The following is a 20935-nucleotide window of genomic DNA, read 5'->3' as shown; positions in this document are numbered from 1 at the left end:
TAAATTGGAAATGCAGAAACCCTTTGAACTGTGGTTAGTTGATATCCAATAAAGACACAAAACTTGCTAGATGGAAAACAAGAGCAAAATGACAAAATATGGAAATGGAATTCATGTCTAACACTACATGCAAATATTTAAAGTGGATTAAAGATTTAAGGGTAAAATGTAAAGTCATAGCAATCAAAAGAAAAGAAACAAAATAGGTACAAATTTAGGAGACTGTCACTATGAGCATAATCTATGACAGTAAGTTCTAAGTTGATAGTGCCATCTTGGATTAGTCACATGTTGCAAAGGGTACATGCCATCTTGGAAATGTGATATGGATGGGGTGCCCATCTTGGAATCCTGCTGTACTTAATAGCTCAGAAGAAGAATTCCTACTCTGCTTGCAAAGAAAAGCATGTATTACTCCTCTGCTTTCCCAATGACTTGGCAGGGAGAACCACCCAAACCAACTATCCTTAGAAAGCTGTTTCCCTACCAAAGGAACAGAGCAGAGAGAAAACAGAATGCCTGCTACTGTATGTACTCTAAGCCTTTCCTAAGCATGTTGGCCAAGAATCCCAAACCGGCATTTTTCTCATTTACCAATTAAACGTTTGCTTCTACCTTGATGTGGTAGAAAATCCATCCCCTCAAATTATCTTGGATTTCTGTGGCCTAGTTTTCCCCTTCTGCACACGCAATGGAAATGTGCCAGGCAGAAGAGGGTAGAGCATAAGTAACACATGTATAGCCATTTTAGGGTTTCTTGGGAGAGCAGACTTTAGTGCATGGAACACTAAAGTGTGTCTGGAGGTTTTTGTTAACATGTGAGCCTGAAAAGAAAAAAGAAGCAGAAATAAAGATTAAAAGTAAAGATAGGTTTATTAGGATGTTACATCTCAAAGGGATGGACTTCCCTCCTTGAAAGGAAATATGGAGACCCAGATTATTCTTCTTATACTCCAGCTTCTCAAATGAATTGTTCAGCATAGACTGAATAGATAGGGAGAAAAGATATTAGGTGTGGCTTTTAGTTAGTTGTCAGTTTGTCCAAATGTGGCCTACTCACAGTTTGAAAAGTAATAACAGAGCAACTTATCTAGATAATGGGGAAACTGAGGAGGACTTGAAATGCTTGCTGAGGAAGGTCAGGGACTGCAGCCTTCAGTATGGATTGAGGCTCAATATCAAGAAGACAAAGATTCTCACCACTGGGCCTATTGGCAGCAACATAATGGATGGTGAAAAGACTGAGATTGTTCACAGCTTTAGTTTACTTGGCTCTACAATCAACACTCTTGGCACCAGCAGCCAGGAAATTAAAAGACAGATTGCGATGGGAAAGTCTGCGGTTAGAGACCTCTATAAAGTACTGAAGAGCAATGATGTCAGTCTAGACTAAGGTGTGCCTGATAGAGGCCATGGTCTTTGCAATCACTTGCTATGCCTCAGAGAGCTGAACAATGACTAGGGACAATAGAAGGAGAATTGATACCTTTGAGCTGCAGTGTTAGAGAAGAGTATTGAATATACCATGGACTGCTAGGAGAACAAACAGGTTCAGCCTAGAGAGGGTGAAACCAGGCTGCTCCCTGGAGGCAAAGATTCTGAGGCTTCATCTGACATACTTTGGACATGTTGCAAGGAGGGGCCAATCCTAGGATAAGGGCATCATGCTTGGGAGGGTGGAGAGACAGTGGAGGAGAGGAAGACTCTCAAGGAGATGGATTGATACAGTGACTGGGGTAATGGGGTGGGCGTGTCAGAGACAGTGAGATTGGCACAGGATAGAGAAGGGTTTAGGGCTGTGTACATAGGGCCACTATGAATGGCAGGCGACTTGTCAGCATGTAACAACAACAAAAACAAAAACAAAGAAGAGATTCCTAGTACCACCCTGTCAATTTAAACTCCTAACAACCTTCCAAGGTTGTAAATCTTAACAGAAGACTTCCCATCTTTCTTGTGCAGAGCTGCTGATGGAGTCACACTGTTGATCTTTTGCTTAGTAAAGCAACACACCACACACCAGTGCTGCTTCAACGCAAACTGTAAGTACAACAGCCCTAAACTCTGCTCTGTCCTGTGCCAATCTCACTGTTCCCGACACACCCACCCCAATTACCCCAGTCACTGAATCAATCCACCTCATAGAGGGTCTTCCCTTCCTGTGCTGTCCCTCCACCCTACCAAGAATGATGTCCCTCTCCAAGGATTGGCCCCTCCTTACAACATGTCCAAAGTATGTTAAACAAGTCTCAGAATCCTTGCATCCAAGGAGCAGCCTGGTTTGACCCTGTCCAGGATGAACTTTTTTATTTTCTTAGCTGTCCGTGGTACATTCAATACTCTTCTCCAGCACCACAGCTCAAAGGCATCAATTCTTCTCTTTTTAACAAAAAAAAAATTATTATTAATTTTAATGAAAATTTACAGAGACTTTGGATTTTCATTTATTCATTGTTGCACTTTTCTCCCTGCCCACCCTTCCCCCGCCCTAGTACACTCTTCTCTCTGAAAAGTAAAATTCTTTCATTGTTTTACAATCCCTCCCCCCATAACTGCTACCAAAGCAGATATATGCACACCCGGCTTTGTTCACAATAGCAAGGAGTTGGAAACAACCTAAGTGTCCATCAACAAACAATGGATAGAGAAGCTGTGGTATATTCTCACAATCGAATACTATGCTGCATTGAAAAACAAAGAACGGATGCAATTTTATTCAAAATGGGTGACCCTGGAGGACATCATGCCGAGTGAAATATCTCAGTCACAAAAGGACAAATACTGCATAGTGTCACTGTTGTAAAACAGGACTGACATCAGGGTTGGGAAGAGACTGAGAAAGATGGGTTCAATAATGTATACTGCATGGAAATAGGTGAGGGAGAAAACTGTTTAAAAGGGATATGTGATTAGGTATTATTGTCATGATAGGAGTCCAGAACGAAAGCTGCATCAATTCTCCTTCTACCCTCCTTAGTCATCTGGTCAACGCAAACTAGTTCTGTAAAAAACCAGAAGAGACTTCCAAGTTGCCCTCGGGATAGATCTAAGGGTGGAAAAAAAGCGCAAACCACTCTGTCCCTTTAAAAATGGCGGCTCCGGTTTCGCCACCAATACTATTGGTTGCGCAAGGCAGAAGGGGGCGGGATTGATCCGGAGGCCAGGGGAGTCCCGCCCTCTACGGGAAGCCGGAGGTGCAACATGGCCGCCGCGGAGGATGGCGGTGCTCCTGGAGCCGACGCGGATCGAGAATTGGAAGAGCTTCTGGAAAGTAAGAGCTAATAAGACGTAAAACCCGGAGGGGGTGTGAATGTGAGGACTCATTCAGGGCGTTAAGTGGGCCTGAAGTGTTTCGGGTTGAGCGGAAGATGTTCTCCAAAGCTTGGACGTGGGCAGAGGTCTGACTGTAACTCGAAGAAAATCTCGGAGTCACCCTCTCGCTCCTTCGCCGCGAACGTTAGGAGCTCACCTTTGGCCCCTGACGACCCAGACTGTTGATCTCCCTGCCCGAGAGGGAAACGGTATTACTCGATTTCTCTCCAAACTCTCCTTAGATTAAGAAGTTCTTGAAGTCCCGCCGGCTGCATTCTGTCTGTCAAGGGTGGAAAACGAACAGGAGGACACTCTCGGATTACTAACGTCAACTTTTCAAAAGCCTGTAGCACTTCCTTCGGTGCTTTTGTCCGATAGGTTTTTTTTAGCAAAAGACCTTTGTCTCTCCGCAGTCCTTTCACCTTTCTCTCACTCGGCTCTTTTCCAGTTATTTCACCATGTCAGCAAGCGAACTCTTCGCCCATTTTCTTGAGACACTGAAGATGAGCCAGCCCCCAGGGCAATCCAGTTCACGCTTGTGAAAAGTAGTGCATATTCTTCTCTGCCCTTTATTCCTCGGCTGAGGACTGAGGCCAGTGCCCTCCCCCAAGGCTTGGCAAGCAGAGTGGTGTTGGCGACACAGGTGTGACTCTTGCCCTGCCACAGACATGTGGAAAGACGAGCAATGAAGAGAAAGGAGGAGTGCGAAAGAGGGTCTGTGACTTGCACAGATGGGACCAGAGGGAACTTGAGAAACTTTGCTGAGGAAGCACTCAATTGGAAGCTACAGGAAGAGCATTTGATGGCCTCCTGCACAGTCTCCTTAAATACTCAGGGAGCCTCTCAATTTGTACTAATATCAGGACCAGTGAAAAGCTTTGAGGGATATTTTATTGATTCTTCTTTAGGATTCAGGAGTGAATTCAGAGCAACAGGACCATCTATATTCTCTGCTCCTGTTGTCCATTTGTGTGGTATTTCTAGGAAACCATTAATGTGTGGTGAGGAAAGCGCACTGTAAATGGAGATGTACTTTATCCTCTGCAAAGAGATTTTTTTTAAAAAAAGAAATTATAACAAATTAGGTAATGGGAGAAAAGTGAGAAGCTTACTGACTGATAGACTGGGAGGCTGGGATTTAAACAGTGGAAAATAATCAGGGAAGGTGGCACCTTGAAATATTATTCTTCAAATATTTTACTTGCAAACCACCCAGTCTGTCTTTTTTACTCATCCTCCACACACACACTATCTCTCTTGTCTCTGAAGGTGCTCTTGATGATTTCGATAAAGCCAAACCCTCCCTGGCACCCCCACCTATCGCCACAGCTCCGGATGCCTCAGGGCCCCAGAAGAAATCGCCAGGAGACACTGCCAAAGTACAAATTTTACTCCATTAAGGGAGGGAGAGGGGATGGGCATGTTTAGAAGGGAGATGGGGCAGGACCCTTTAGCCAGAGAGGAGTGGGAGGAGTAGGCCTTGGGCCTTACATTGCAGAATATTCCTGGGGAATCCAGTCCTTGTATAACAGGGGCTTGAAATTGCGTGGAGGAATCCTAAGGAAGTTCCTTGAGAAAAGAGCAGATTGAAATTATTAAATTGCCATGCTGTTCTATCCTATGCCCTCAGTGGCTGGTTGTCTTTTTTGCTGTTCTCATCTGGAGTAGTAGTAAGAACTTTAAGCTGAGGCGAGTTGGAGGGAGGCGCTGTGTTTTCCAGAATGCAGTGAAGTGCTAAATAAGAGACACATTTTGTCCAACTTTTCCTGCAGGATGCTCTCTTCGCCTCTCAAGAGAAGTTTTTCCAGGAACTGTTTGACAGTGAGTTGGCTTCCCAAGCCACAGCAGAGTTTGAGAAGGCCATGAAGGAGTTGGCTGAGGAAGAGCCCCACCTAGTGGAGCAGTTCCAGAAGCTCTCAGAGGCTGCAGGGAGAGTTGGTGAGAAGGGGACCCCACACAGCTAAAATATGTTAGTCCTTTCTGCTTGAAAACAATAGAATTCTTAATAATATCAATAGCAGTGAAGATGTCAAGCTTGTAGGGTGGACTAAGAAGATGGGAATCTTGTTTTATGTAAAGAGTGATAAGAGCCGAGTAAGAAAAAAGCTTATTTACAACTGACCATTAAGGTTTCATTGTTCTTTTGAGGGTCATCATAGAGAATAAACAAGCACATAGTCTGTACAGATTTATAAATATAACTGTGAATATTTCCAGAGATGTTAAAAATTCTAGGTGATAGTGATTCCTTAATACCTATCCGTATCCCAGCTGGTAAGTAAGTACATTATTTAAGTCAAGCAGACAGTAAAACATCTAGATGACCTTGCATCTTTGATCTTTACTAGGCAGTGATGCAACTTCCCAACAAGAATTCACTTCTTGCCTAAAGGAGACACTCAGTGGACTAGCCAAAAATGCCACTGATCTGCAGGTAAGGGTTTAGAGGGGGACCACTTTGGGCCTACTCTCGGATACCTTAAGTAGCAGTGTCTCAAGAAACAGAATCATGAGTATCATCCTGAGTCTGCCCCTGCCTCATTTTGGTTTTTGGGTTTAGTTGGGGTTTTGGGGGGTTTGGTTTTGTTTTGTTTTTTGGGGTTTTTTTTTTTGCAGTGGGGGTCACCTTGGGGCGCACTGGGAGGCATAGGGTGTGAGGCTCCGCATGTGAGCACATGTTGGCACTGGTGCACCCTGTCTCATTGTTTTGAAACAGGCAAATTTATATAATTTTTCTCTGGGCTGCTTTTTATCCCAAGTGAAAGAATAGTAAGCCATTTCTAGAAATCATTATGCTCATTTTTTTCTTATCCTTTCTTAGAACTCAGGTATGTCAGAAGAGGAGCTGAACAAGGCCATGGAGGGGCTCGGCATGGATGAAGGAGATGGAGAAGGGAACATCCTCCCCATCATGCAAAGTATTATGCAGAATTTACTGTCTAAGGATGTGCTGTACCCTTCACTGAAAGAGATCACAGAAAAGGTTTGTGAATCTCCTTTTCTGCTTTTCCTATTTTTCATTGTATCAACTTGTATACTGAGGGCCTGCAGAGATAGAGTAACTTGAATTTAGAAGTCCCCCTGTTTTTTTTTTACTCCTTTATTTATTTGGGATATTTTAGGTTGGCTGGGTAACACTGGTCTAGTCAGTAGGGAGTTGCACTGCTAACTCACAGGCTGTGTGCCTCCACGGCAGTTCAAATCCACAGGCTGTTCCACAGTGGTTGGGTTTTGTGTTTTTTGGTTTGTTAGGCTGAGGAGGTTACATTTCTGAGAGATCAGTGTTACCATGGTGAAGATCTCTGTAGGGAGAAGGGAGAGACTTGAGTTCTGATTTTCTGTAACCTAGTTCAAGATTGTGTGTCATTGTCTGATCAGTCCCTTTTTGCATTCCTATCTTCCTGTATTTCTCCAACAGCAATTCACAGAGCGTAACCTGCAGAGGTTCTCAGGACTGTACTATGAGCAATTTAAAAGTAGTTTAAGTTATGATCACTTCATAAGAGTAGTTTAAGTGTTGTCCCCTCTAGTCAAAGAACTTAGTTTTCCTGGAGAGAAAATACAGTCATAGACATTTTTTATTGATTTTCTTTTTTTCAGATATTATAGTTACCTTTATTAGATTTTACTAATTGTTATTTGAGTAAAGGCTTACAAGACAAATTAATTTTTCATTCAACCATTCTTATACATTTTGTTCAATAACGTTGATTTCAGTACTCATGATCCAATTGTACTTTCTCACTTCCTGTAACCTGATTTCTATTAGTCTTTTTCTAATTCTGTGTTTTCTTTTTCTTTAGTAATAATGTATTGATCATCAGCTTATTGGATATTGCCTTTCCCTTTACTTATCTTAATATATGCATATTTTTTACTTACTAATTTTCACTTCCATAATTGACTCCCTCCCAGAAATGAGGTTGTTGTTGTTGTTAAGTGCTGTTGAATCGCAGGCGACTCATCGAAACCTATGAAGAAGAGTCCTCAACGCTTGGGTGTCTCTCATCCTCTCTCCAGGTTCATAGGGTTTCCGGAGGCAAGCTATTAGAAAATGGATGCCACTCCTCCTTCCAAGACTGTTTTAATCGGGCAGCTCCACCCCACTCTCTGTTCACATTGGGTAACCAGCCTTTAATGCATTTTACACATCAGTGTCACAGTGTTCAGCCTCACAGCAACCACAAAGTTACCGCTGTACGGCAACTTGTACACCAGGGCTATACGACCTAAAGGAATGTTTGAACAAAAAACAATGAAAGACAGGCCCGAGGGCCACAGATTAAAAGTCACCCACCTTCGGCTCAGTAGCGTCGCCTTCTGTCCACTGGGCCAGCTGATCTCTCCCTCTATGTTGATGTTATTGTTGTTAAGTGCCGTCGAGTCGCAGGCGACTCATAGCGACCCTTTGAAGGAGAGAAATGAGGTAAGAGATTCAAATGATAGAATTTTTACAATTAATAATTTGCCTATTGCAAATATATTTTAAAATAAACAACTAACACTTGGTACCTAGGACCTCACCTGATGGACTGTACACAAATCTGAGTAAATACATCTATCAACAGAGTCAATGGAAAAGTACAGTTTCGGCAGTCAAAACAACCTCAGGGGCTGACTATGAAACAGACAACCAATTACTTATGTGTAAGTTCAAATTGAAATGGAAAATATTAAAATAAGCCCGTGAGAACAAAAATACGACCTTGAGACTATCCCATCTGAACTTAAAAACCATCTCAAGAATAGATTTGATGTCTTGAACACTAATGATCAAAAACCAGGTGAGTTGTAGAGTGTTATCAAGGATATCATCCATGAGCAAAACAAAAGGTCATTACAAAGATGGGAGAAAGAGAAGACTAAAATGGCTGTCAGAAGACTCTAAAAATTGTCTTAGAGCATGAGCATCAGGAAGCCAAACAAAATGAAGAATGCTGAAGTAAAACATAAATATTTCAAATAGCAACTTGAAGATAAAATATTAGAACAAAATGTGCAAAGAGCTGGAGTTGGAAAATCAAAAACAAAGATCACAGTTGGCCATTTTTTTAGCTGAACTAAACAAATTCAAGCCTCGAGTTGCAGTATTGAAAAAATTGGGCAAAATCTTGAATGATGCAAGAAGCATCAAAAGAAGATGGAAGGATTACAATGAATCACTGTATTAAAAAGAATTGGCTGACAGGGAACCATTTCAGGAAGTATTATATAATCAGGATCCAGTAATGATGAAGGAAGAAGTTCAACCTGTACTGAAGACTTTGACAAAAAATAAGACCCCAGGAATTAATAGAATACCAGTTGAAGTGTTTAGGAAAACAGATGCAACCCTGGATCATCAGTCCACCGAGAAATCTGGACGACAACTAACTGACCAATGACTAGAAACCCATATCTGTTCCCATTACTAAAAAACGGTGATCCAAAAAAGTGTGGAAATTACCAATGTCGTTAGTATCACATGCAAGTAAAATCTTGCTGAGGATTATTTTTAAATGACCAGAACAATAACCCTGATACAGAAATGACAGAAGTTCAAACTGGATTCAGAAGAGGGGCTGTGGCACAAAGGGTATCATTGCTGATATAAGATGATCTTGGATGAAAGCCAATAATACCAGAATAATGTGTTTTTTTTTATTGACTATACAAAGGCATTTGACTGTAAATCATAACAAATAATGGTTATTATTGCAAAGAATGAGAATCTCAGACACTTAATTGTACTTATAAAAATCCGTACACAGACCAAAAAGCAGTTGTCAGAACAGAATAAAACAACATTGCATTGTTAAAAATTGAGAAAGAAGTGGGTCAGAGTTATAGCCTTTCTTCATACTGATTCAGTTTGTATGCTGAGCAAATCATTCTGGAAGCTGGACTCTCTGAAGAGAATATGGCATCAGGACTGGAGGAAAACTCATCACCAATCTTGTATTATACAAATGACATAACTGTGCTTACAGAAAGTGAACTTAAAGCACTTGCTGTCAGACTTCAATGTGAATTACATCTCAACATCAAGAAAATAATCTTCACCACTTAACCAATAGACAACAGCAAGTAGACAGATGGAGAAAAGATTAAAGTTGTCAGCAGTTTAATTTTACTTGTATCCATAGCCAATACACTCTGTACCAGCAATAAAGAAATCAAAACAGTTATTTCATTGGGAAAATCTGTAAAAGACTTCTCCAAAGTACTGGGGAGCAAGGGTGTCATTTTATTTTATTTTATCTTATTTTTAATTTTATTATTTTGTGTGCGTGTACCGTCAAATCAGATCTGACTGATACAGGAGGATATTGCGCCTCCTTCTCCGGCAGAGCATCTGGTGGATTTGAACTGTGTTCCTCTGGGATTGCAGTGCAGCTTCTTGCCACTAGGCCACCAGAAGGATGTCATTTTAAAGACTAAGGTGCACCTGATCCGAACTATGGTCTTTTCAGTTGCTTACAATTTATCTAAATTTGGAATAGTGGGTAAGGATGACAGAAGACAAATTGATGGTTTTTAATTGTGTTATTGGAGAAAGAGTACTGATTATCCCATGGACTGCTAAAAGGACAAGTCTATTTTAAAGGAAATGCAACCAGGATGCTCCTTTGAAACAAAGATGATAAGACTAGTCTCACATAGTTTGGGCATGTTGTTAGGTGGGGCTATTCCTTAGAAAAAGAGATTGATTTTGCTGGGGACATTAGAGGGTCAGAGAGAAAGAGGAAGACACAACAGAATGGCTTGACACAATGAATGTAACAATGGAAAATAGCAGATATGGTGAGGATGGTGCAAGACAGGACAAGTTTGGATCTGTTTTTCAGAGGGTCACTGTGAGTGGTGGTAGTTGTTATGTGCTGGTAATTTGCTTGTGATTTATCGCAACCCTATGTACAACATCTCTGAACCCTGTTCTGTCCTGTACCAATTTTTATTGTTTCTGACACACCTACCACCAGTCACTGAATCAATCCATTTCATCAAGGGTCTTCCTCTCCTGTGCTGTCCCTCCACCCTTCCAAATATGATGCCCCTCTCCAAGGACTGGTACCTCCTTGCAACATGCCCAAAGTATGTCATATGAAGCTTCAGAATCCTTGCCTCCAAGGAGCAGCCTTGTCTCGCCCTCTCTAAGATGAACCTGTTCTAGCAGACCATGGTATATTCAATACTCTGCTCCAGCACTACAGCTCAAAGTCATCAGTTCTCTTTCTATCATCCCTAGTCATTGTCCAGCTTTTTGATGCATAGCAAGTAATTGCAAAGACTATGGCCTGGATCACGTACCTTAGTCTCCAGACTGATGTTATTCTTCTTCAGTACTCTGGAGAGGTCCCTAACAACAGATTCTTTCAATGCAATTCGTCTTTTGATTTCCTGACTGCTGTTAACTAAGAGTGTTGATTGTAGAGTCAAGCAAACTAAAGCTGTCAGCAATCTCAATCTCTTCACCATCTATCATGATGCTGCCAATTGGCCCAGTAGTGAGCATCTTTGTTTTCTTGATGTTGAGCTTCGTCCATATTTAAGGCTGCAGTCCTTGATCTTCTGTAGCAAGCGCTTCAGGACCTCCTCAGTTTCAGCAAGCAGGGTGTGTCATCTACGTAATGCAGACTGGTGATGAATTTTCCTCCAATCCTGATGCCACACTCTCCTCACAGAGCCCAGCCTCCTAGATGATTTGTTCTGCATATAGATTGAAAAGATATGGAGATAGGATATAACCTTAGCATACACCCTTCCCGATTTTGAACCTCACTGACACCTAACAATGTTTCTACCCCTGGAACCATCCAAGAATAATTTTTATGTGTAAATGTTTCCTCGATTTTTATAACCACTTATATGTGTTCTTATATATTTATCCTTTTGTGACTTATGTCACTTAGGGTAATGTCCACTAGTTGTGTCCATTGTTTCATCAATTCTTTTACTGGTCTTTAGTGTTGCATAGTACTCCATTGTATGAATATACCAGTTTCTTTAGCCATTCATTCATTTGATGTACACCTGTTGATGTACACCTGGGTTGTTACTATCTCTTCACCATTGTAAATATGCTGCAGTGAAAATAGATGTACATATATATTCATGTCACACCTCTTAATTCTTTTAGATATATACCTAATAGTGATTGGACAATCAAAAGGAATTTCTGTTCCCAATTTTTTTTTTTTAAACACACTTTTTAAAATTTTATTTTTATTATTTTTTGTGTGTACCGTCGAATCATAGATATCTGACTGGTACAGGAGGAGATTGCCCTTCCTTCTCCAGCAGAGCAACTAGTGGATTTGAACCACATACCTCTGGGATTGCAGTGCAGCTTCTTGCCACTAGGCCATCAGAGCTCCCTCATTCCCAATTTTCTAAGGAAACCCTAAACTGCTTTTTAGTGGTTGCACCATTTTACATTCCTGCCAGCAGTGAATGAGAGTTCCAATCTCACCATACTTTTTTACCAGCATTCTTGTTAAATATTTCTTTTGTTGTTGGGTGGGTGTGAGATGCTGTCTCATTGTTTTGGTTTGCATCTCTGTAATAGCCAATGAGGGAGCTTTAGAGGTAAAGTTCATAGGTAGTTGTACTGCTAACCCAAAGGCTATACCTCTCTCACAGTTAAAATCCACTAACACACAAAAAAAAATCCACTAACAGCCCTCTAGGAAAAGATGGACAATCTCTTCCTGTGCAAGTTACAGCCTGGGAAAGCTAATGGAAGACAGCTGTGAGTTAGTTCCCACTCAGTGAGAATGCCTAAGGATCTTGAGCATTTCTTCATATGTTAGTTGGCCATTTGAATGTCTTCTCTGGGGAAGTGTCTTTTTACATTCTTTGCTTATTTTGTAATTGAGATATGTTTTTATAAATTTCAGAGTAAAGTCCCTTGCCAGATAATGTCATTGCCAAATATTTTATCCCAAATTATAGGTTCTCTTTTACTCCTTTGGAGAAATCTTTTGATGCGTATAAGTATTTAATTTTTAGGACGTCTCAGTTGTCTGGTTTATCTATGTTCTCTTAATTGTGCATTTTCAGTTATATATGATAAGTCCATGTAGGCATAGACGTTTTTTTAGTTATATAAAGGGCAACATTTTAGTAAGTGTGAAGTAAGTATTATAGAATAGGGATTGGCAAATCAACCAAAAAAAATTTTTGTGTTTTAAGTCTTATAAAAATTGAAACAAATATACAGCAGAGACCATATATTGGCTTATTTAGTAAAAGTTTGGCCAAACTGTGATTGAGAGCACTATATAGCCCAGTGATCAAGCACAAGAACCATTGCTGGTTCTCTCATGATGAACTTGCTTATTTAGCTCTTTCTTCATTTGTCCCCTTCTACTTCATATTCTAAGTGTTGTTCTTATTGCCCTTTCCTATTTCTTGTTCATGTAATTTTTTTTTCTTGTTCATTTTATTCTTAACTATCCATTCTCTATTTTCTTAGTATCCAGAATGGTTGCAGAGTCACCGGGAATCTCTACCTCTAGAACAGTTTGTAAAATATCAGGAGCAACACAGTGTCATGGGCAAGATATGTGAGCAGTTTGAGGCAGAGACCCCAACAGATAGTGAAGCCACTCAGAAGGCTCGTTTTGAGACGGTGCTAGATCTTATGCAGCAGGTAAGTCCTCTTTTTTCCATCTGCCATTTTGTTTGGGTTTTTATGGAAGAGGGGAAGGATGCCACGCCACCAAAGCTGAGTGGATGAGGGAGCACGAGAAGTCACATAGCATACCCCTCAGGAGAAATCCCAGAAATCCTACCTCTGCTTCCTCTACTGGGGTGCTGTCTTGCTTTTTGGGGTTCCCCCTAACTCATGTTCCTCTTTCCTTATTTTTTAGCTACAAGACTTGGGTCATCCCCCAAAAGAGCTGGCAGGGGAGATGGTGAGTATGTCTTTTCCTCCTGTATTTTGATCTGATTCCAGAATTCTGTAACCTCTATTGATTTCATCTAAAATGATAACTGTGACTATTGAGAATGGACCTTCAGAAGGTCTTACCTGAAATAAGAACAGTTATCTAAGTCCCTTCATCTCTTCTCCAGCCTCCTGGCCTCAACTTTGACCTAGATGCCCTCAATCTGTCGGGCCCACCAGGTGCAAGTGGTGAACAGTGTCTGATCATGTGAAACACTGCACATTTGCCTCCTCGATTCTCAGTCATGGGGAACATCTGGAGTCCGCAGAACCATTGGGAGCTGAGGCAAGCGTGTCATCCGTGAGAGCGATCTGCCTACTACTCTCTGCCATCCCATCCAAGACTGTGCCATACCAGTGGAGGTTTTTTCCTAGGAATACGACCTGTTCCACAGGCCATTTTTGTTAGCACTACCCAGTGTGGTTTCTGCTGCTAGCAAAGGCCCAGCCTATTGAAGGAAAGCATCCCTTTTTTTGGGCATGTTTTTCTTCGTCCTGTATAATAATGTTATATATGGCCACACTGATGTTCACCTTAACACCCAAGGTCTTTGTGCCTTGTCTCTATTCCTTGTCTTGGACTGAGGAATGGAGACAGAGTCCTGTGACTCTTAGTTCTACAGTTCTCCTGGGAATGGAGAGGAACTTAGCCTGGACTGGAGCTGTGTAGTTCTAGCATCGTGCCCTCTCACCTTCAGACTTTCTAATTTACTGTATTTAATCATAGTAAAGTTGAAAGAGAAGCCCTGGGATTCTCTCTTGGGTACTGAGACCCCAACTCTGTTCTAGCCTGCAAACTCAAATTGCTGCTCTGGTTCTTTATATTTTTCTGTGTGACCTAGGTAAACTCAGTCCCCAACTCTTTTTTGCCTTCTGCCTTTCCTTTTAATCCTTACTTTTAAAATACCTATTTATTCCTGAGCTGAAGCTGTGACAAAGAACCCATACTTTTTCTGTTTTATGTCCGTCAGCACTCACAATGATATTAATCCTTGGCAAACATAATTGTAGCATCAGGTCTGGGAAATGAATGATCTTCCTCAGATACTCTAGTTTATTTGAGACTTCTGATTTCCTGTCCCTTGATTCAGGGAAGTAGCTTGGGAAAGGGGGAAGGGTACAGTCTGGGCCCCTTTTCCTGTAGCCTCCATGGGGCAGTGTCTAATAAAAATTCAGAGTGAGGGGTGTGGCTTCTTTCTCATCCCGGTCTTTTTTCTGGTTTCCTCATCATCTGTAAGATACAGAGTGACAAATGTTAGCAGTCCAGATTTTCATAGCCTTGTAATCCTGACATTCCAACAGTTTATGGTAAGGAACCTGCCCCTTCCTTTACACAGATGTCTACATCTCATTTGACAACAGAGATTTCCTTTCTGGATATTTCCATCTGGGTTACCCTTCAAATGTCATTGTATTTTAGCACATTACATTACTACTACTAATACTGTTGTTATTGCTATTAAGTACCCTTGAGTCTAAACTGACTCATAGCTGATCTTCCAGCGGATTTTCAGAGGCCTTTAATTGCATGGGTGGAGATTTCCCGTCTTTCTCCTGTGGCCCAGCTGGTGGATTCAAACCATGTACCTTTGGATTGGCAGTGTAATTTCTTACCATTAGTCCACCAACATATGTTTTCTAAGCAATTTCTTTTTGAACTGACCTTGCCGTTTGTGAGACCCCTTGGGCTGTAGTCCTTGACCCTTGACTGCCATATATTGGTGGATAATCTGATCAGAACAGTTAGTTCTCCTGGTTCAGCATGCAAAAAAGAACTATTACAAGAGCAAACTCACATTCATATCTGAGTCACCTTGAACTTCTCACCAGTTTATCTAGGGTTACAACTTTTCATTCCTTGAATTGGCACAGAATATACTACTGATTTTTCAGGCTATTTGGGCATGTCTAGCAACTTTTTCCCAGATAATGGATGAACCCGGGTCTGAAACTAAGACTCTTCTACTCTTAATGGGAAAGGGAAAGTTGTGATGATAGTATGAAACCTGAATGACCAAAATTTTCTCCTTGTCAGCTCCAGCCAAACACTACATAAGAATTGAGGGAAGGAAGAATAAATGGACCTTTACTTTTGAATCTTGTTGCCTACTGTCCTGCCGGTTTTTGTTTGTTTTAAACAAATTCTCACTTCTGGTGGACTAATTCCAAGAATCTAAAGAAGTGCTTTAATCTACTTCGCTTTGTTCCCAGGCCCCTTGTTTTTATTTTATATATTTGGCATAGATGAGTTGACCTCAGTTTATTATCTGTTTAAAACACTCTTATCAATTATTCTAGAATTTATAAATACTTGAAACTTGAAATTCTGGGCCAGTTCTTCTTAAACCATCTGATGAAAGAGCAGGGTTGGGTTTTTTCCCCTAAATATCAGAATCTTTGTGTACCGGTATATATTCTTACTGTTCATGTTTAGTACTTATTGTACCACACAAGTTTAAAAGGATCATATCCTTCAGTATCAAAGCAATGTGAAAATACTTGCAAGTTTTAAAACATTCTCAATTTCTTACTTGGCATGTTGCTGACTAGGACAAAACTGTAGTACTGCCTTTGAATAGCACTGCTATGGAATTCACCTCTGTCTTTGTAGCTCCTAGCCAAAATGATAGACTTCTATAATTCTAGTTTTCACCAATGTTAGGCTTACCTCTTGGGAGTTTTTTTCCTTCAGCAAGAACATGTCACTGTGAGGAAATCTAGTATTTTTCTAGTCTGCTCTTCGGCTTAAAAATAACCATTATAAAGTGGTAAATATTTATTTTGCTATCAAACCTTGAAAAGAATGCCCTTTTATCTCAAATTCTGAGTGTTAGAAAACAAATTCGTGATTGTATGGATGGTTTAATGAATTTAGAATAGAATTCATAAAGAATTTGTGATAAGAGGAGGAACCATTTTCTTATGACTTGGGATTTAATATCCTATATCCTAGCAAGAGCTTCAGGAGATGATTCTAATGTGCTGTTAGGGTCACTTTTGGGAGCTTAGGAAAAATAATGATGCATTTTAAAGTAGAGATGGCTGCCCATAGGGGGAAAGATCAAAAGATCAGAGGAAGTGAATAATAAATTTGTTATATAACACCAAAAGTCTGTTCCTTAGGAGGACTCAGGAGAAAGGGGGCGTGGGTGAGAGACAAAGTGCACGAGCAAGCAATAAGAAATCTACAAAATGATGATATCACTAGCATCTTTGAGAAGTTTGGATGGCTGCTCTCTGAAGTTTGAAGCTTATGGAGGATGTTAAAGAACTGATTTTCCTAGTAGTCATGGGATGATAGGATCTTGCCACAGCAGAGGCCAGATGACAACACTTAATTCTGGGAAGTGGGTAACTTTCCATAAATTATTAATGGGTAATAAAATGAAAGTGGAAATGACTAATAAAACATGGATGGTTTTAAGAACAAAATAGCTGGGCAGAGTATTGACATATATAACTAAGGAACATAAAGAATAATGAGGGCAATGGAAAGTATACATAGTTCTTAAACCAGTAATCTGTCAATTGAGAAGTCATAAAAATTGACACAACAGTACTATGGCACATACATATAGTTAGTCACCACTAAAGGCAAGGTGGGTAGACTTCACAATTGCCAAACTCTGGGATAGAAATGGAACCAGTTTTCACTTTCCTTGCATTACGTCCTTGTCACCAGTAGTCCACACAAAACTCCTTTTCCAACCCTGACCACTAAGATAAGAGTCCACAAGTTAGAAGAACATCTTTCAGACTGACAGATACTGACTGCTGACTTTCACTACCCTGTGAGTGCATTAATTCACTAGAATGACTCACAAAGGGTACAGTTCCAAAAATGGCTACAATGAAGAGACATAGAGTAATGTTGGGGAGGAGTCCCAGCATAGAGTGTCAGTTTCCAAAAGAGAGCTGTGCTGTCCTCCCATGTATAAATACCTTGCATCAACCAGGAAACTTCCAAGCTCTTAACTAGTCTCCCTACATAGCCATGATATATGTCATGCCTCCTGAGGCTGCGTAACGTCAGCTCCTCGGTGACCTCTTATTAGCCTTAAGTGTAGTCCAGCTCTCAGAAGAAAGATCAAATTACTTTGTACATAGGGTCACTATGAGTCGCAAGCGACTCGACGGCACATAACAACAACCTCACAAGTACCAACACCTCTTTTTTTCCCCAAGTGACCATTTACTCAGTTAATTGTCATAACTTGAAATTACTTGAAGACTGTTAGATGCATGATCTGAATAATATGTATGCCTAGGAACCCAAAATACCATCAGTCTTCTCCATTTATTGGTTTGCTTACAAAGTTCTATACATTATGTTTCACACTATTTCTCATATTGTGTTTCATACAATCATTTCCATGCAGGTTTTATAAAAGTAATCACCATTGGACCTTGCCTGTCATTACTCAGTCTTTTCACATGTATCTTTCACATTTCCTCCCCCCCACTCACCCACCCAACTCTGCAACCCTGTGATTTCGCTCCTGCCCATCACCCATCTGCTCCCACCCATTCTCCCCCTTGGGTTCCCATATATTTTTTACTAGTTACCTATTTTTAAAATAATGGTCTTATTGACCATTTTATTAATTAAGGTCTTGACCTTATTGAGACTGAGTTCAGTCAGCATAATGCGCTCCAGCCTCTCTCAAATTATGTACTATTTTTCTAAATAATTGCTCCTGAGTTCTGCATAGTGTTCTGTTGTGTGAATATACCACAATTTCTCAATCCATTCAGTTGTGGTTGGACATTTTGGCTGTTTCTAAGTTCTTATTTTAACAATCTTTGTTAGAATTGGGGGATATAGGTGCAAATCTATTTCACAATGAAGTGAAATACGCTTTTTATAAAACAATATAATCAGAATGGGAATATTTGCCAATTGGCAGAAAGGCCCAATAGAAGCCCATGGAACTACATGCACTTTTGCCAGGATAACAAGTAAAAAATATTTCCTTCTGAGGATAGAGATTCTAGACATTCTAGAGAATACCATCTTCTTACTCAGGATATGTAAATGAGACCTGTGATGAGGAAGGGTCAGGTACTCAGGATTCCTTGATGAGATAAACATATACCGGAGATCAAGAGAGTAATCCTACAAAGACTCAGGGATCTTCCACATTGATGACATTTTTGGTAGTCCAGTTGTCTGGAGCATCCTTAGACATTCCCTCTAATTCATTGCCATCAAGTCAGAACCAATTCAGAGATGATCCTCCAGTGAATTTCCAAGGCTTTAAATCACACAGAAGAGGATGGTTTATTTTCCCTTCCAGAGCAGCTGGTGGATACAGTTTTTGAGTCAGCAACACAACTTCCCACAAACTACAAGTATTGAATCGTGCGTGTTTTAGCCTAACAAAGAAGCACAGTACCTTTGCAAGCTTATTACAGGTTTGAAGGGAGCATAAGCTGTACTTGGATATGCTACTGTGATTTGTGTATTAGGTAATAAGAAGGGCTACTAGATTTAAGTGGCACTTGATACAAGAAAGAGCTCTACAATAGGTCCAGACTGTAATATAAAGGAAGAAGAATGTCATCAGGATGGGAGGAAGACTCATGAACAACCTAATATTATGCAGATGGCACAACCTTGCTGGCTGAAAGTGAAGAAGACGTAAAGCACTTGTTAAAGGAGATCAAAGACTACAGCCTTTTATATGGACTACATAACAAAACAAATACTGCTGAACCTATAGGCAACATCATAATAGATGGAGAAAAGATTGACACTTCCTCTTATTTGTATCCATAGTCAACACCCTTGGAACCAATAATCAGGAGATCAGGAGACATGTTGCATGGGAAAGTCTAGTCAGGAATCTCCAAATTGTTGAGGACCAATGATACTAGTTTTGAAGACTACGATGTGTCTGGTTCAGACCATAGTCTTTTTCAGTTACTTGCTGTGCATGTCAGACCTGGACAATAAATGAGGATGACAGAGACTCGTCTTTTAGCACTGGTGTTGGAGAACTGAATATCCCATGGTCTACTAAATAAACAGGTAGATAAGTCTTGGAGACAGTGCACTCAGAGTACTCCCGGAGGCAAAGATTACTAAGGTCTATCTCATACTTCAGCATGTTGCTAGGAGAGGCTATCTATTCCTTAGAGAGGGACATTCATTCTTGTTAAAGTGGAGGGTCAGCGAAAGAGAACACTCAACCAGATGATTGATACTCTGACTACAGCAATGGGATTCAAGTGTGTCAGAGATTATGAGGATGGCCAAGAATAGGATGAATCAGATCTGTTGTTCATTGGGTCACTATGAGTTGTACTTGGCTCAAAGGCACCTAATAACATGATAAAAGCAGCCTACTGCTTAAGTCATATGACCTTGCATCTTACTTATCTAGTGCTGGTATAACAGAAACAGCATAAAAGGATGGCTTTAACAAACAAATTTATTATGTTAGTTTGGAAGACTAAAAGTCCAAATTCAAGATAATGGCTCTAGGTAAGGCTTTTTCTGTATGTCTCATAGTTGTAGGAGTTTTGTAGCACAGGATGTCCCAGAGGTCCAAAGATGGTCCAAAAGATGTGCTTCTCTCTCATTTCCTTTGTGGTTATACTCAAGTCTTCTTTCTTTGCTGGCTGTTCTCTGTTATCCCTTGTGGTATATAAGAAATTACTGCATCCCAGAGAAATACCAGATAAAGGCTGTGATGGAATTACAGGTATTTTGTCTCACTCTTAATCCTCTCAAAACTGGTTTATTAGATCAGGAAGATCATTAGGTAACTTCTGCATTATACCACTGCCTGCTTATATTTACTATCATTAATGTCACATGCTAGCAAAATATTGCTGAAGATTGCCCCCAAATGGCTAAAACAGTACACTGCCTGGAAACTACCTGAAATTGAAGAGGGTTTAGAAAAAGCTATGGCACCAGGGATGTCATTGCTGATGTCACATGAATCCTGGCTGATAACAGAGAATACTAAAACAGCATCACTTTGTGTTTTATTGACTATGCAAAGGCATTTAAGTAGATAGATAATAACAAACTATGGCTCACATTGAGAAGAATGGTAATTCCAGAACACCTAATTGTGCTCATATGAAATCTATACCTAGACCAAGAAGTTGTTCAAATGGAATAAGGGAACACTGCATGGTTTAAAATCAGGGAAGATATGTGTCAAGGTTGGATCATTTATCCATACTTATTCAATCTGTATACTGAACAAATTGAGAAACTAGACTCATCAGGATAGGAAAAAGAATCAACAACTTGTGTTAAGCAGATGGCACAACCTTGCTTGCTCAAGTCTTCCTGCAGAAGATCAAGGACTATAGCCTTCAATATGGATTTTATCTCAACATCAAAAAGACAAAAAGCTTCACAACCAGACTGAGAAGCAGCTTCATGAGAGATGGAGGAAAGATTGCAGTTGCCAATGATTTCCTTTTACTTGGATCCACAATGAACATTCTTGAAACCAGGACATCTGGAGATGTAATGTATTGGGAAAGTCCATTATCCAGGACCTCTCCAAATTACTAGGGAGCAGTGATGTAATCTTGAAGACTAAGGTATACCTGATACAGGCCATGGTCTTTGCAGTCACTTATCATGTGTCAGAGAGTTGGACAATGACCAGGGAGGATAGAAGGAGAATTGATGCCTTTGAGCTGTGGTGTTGGAGAAGAGTATTG

General features: G+C 40.4%; 1 protein-coding gene across 2 annotated transcripts; it reads left to right on the top strand.

Annotated features, from left to right (window-relative positions):
• The first annotated feature begins 3197 nt into the window (after positions 1 to 3197).
• PEX19 (peroxisomal biogenesis factor 19) lies at positions 3198 to 13709 on the top strand. Of its 2 annotated transcripts, XM_006895465.1 has the most exons (8): positions 3198 to 3271; positions 4582 to 4691; positions 5085 to 5250; positions 5661 to 5746; positions 6134 to 6295; positions 12770 to 12946; positions 13167 to 13211; positions 13372 to 13575. In XM_006895465.1, the coding sequence occupies exons 1-8, from the start codon at positions 3202 to 3204 to the stop codon at positions 13453 to 13455; spliced, it is 900 nt and encodes a 299-aa protein (XP_006895527.1). In that variant the 5' UTR covers positions 3198 to 3201; the 3' UTR covers positions 13456 to 13575. The 2 variants fall into 2 exon arrangements, with proteins under 2 accessions (XP_006895527.1, XP_006895528.1); XM_006895466.1 differs by lacking the exon at positions 4582 to 4691 and having other exon boundaries at positions 3203 to 3271; positions 13372 to 13709.
• Positions 13710 to 20935: the final 7226 nt, after the last annotated feature.

This window comes from Elephantulus edwardii, unplaced genomic scaffold (assembly GCF_000299155.1).
Source record: "Elephantulus edwardii isolate Elephantulus edwardi_28Jun2011 unplaced genomic scaffold, EleEdw1.0 scaffold00168, whole genome shotgun sequence".
In the NCBI taxonomy this organism is placed as follows: Eukaryota; Metazoa; Chordata; class Mammalia; order Macroscelidea; family Macroscelididae; genus Elephantulus; species Elephantulus edwardii.
The sequence above is the reverse complement of the archived record's forward strand: the minus strand, read 5'-3'. Positions and strand labels throughout refer to the sequence as shown.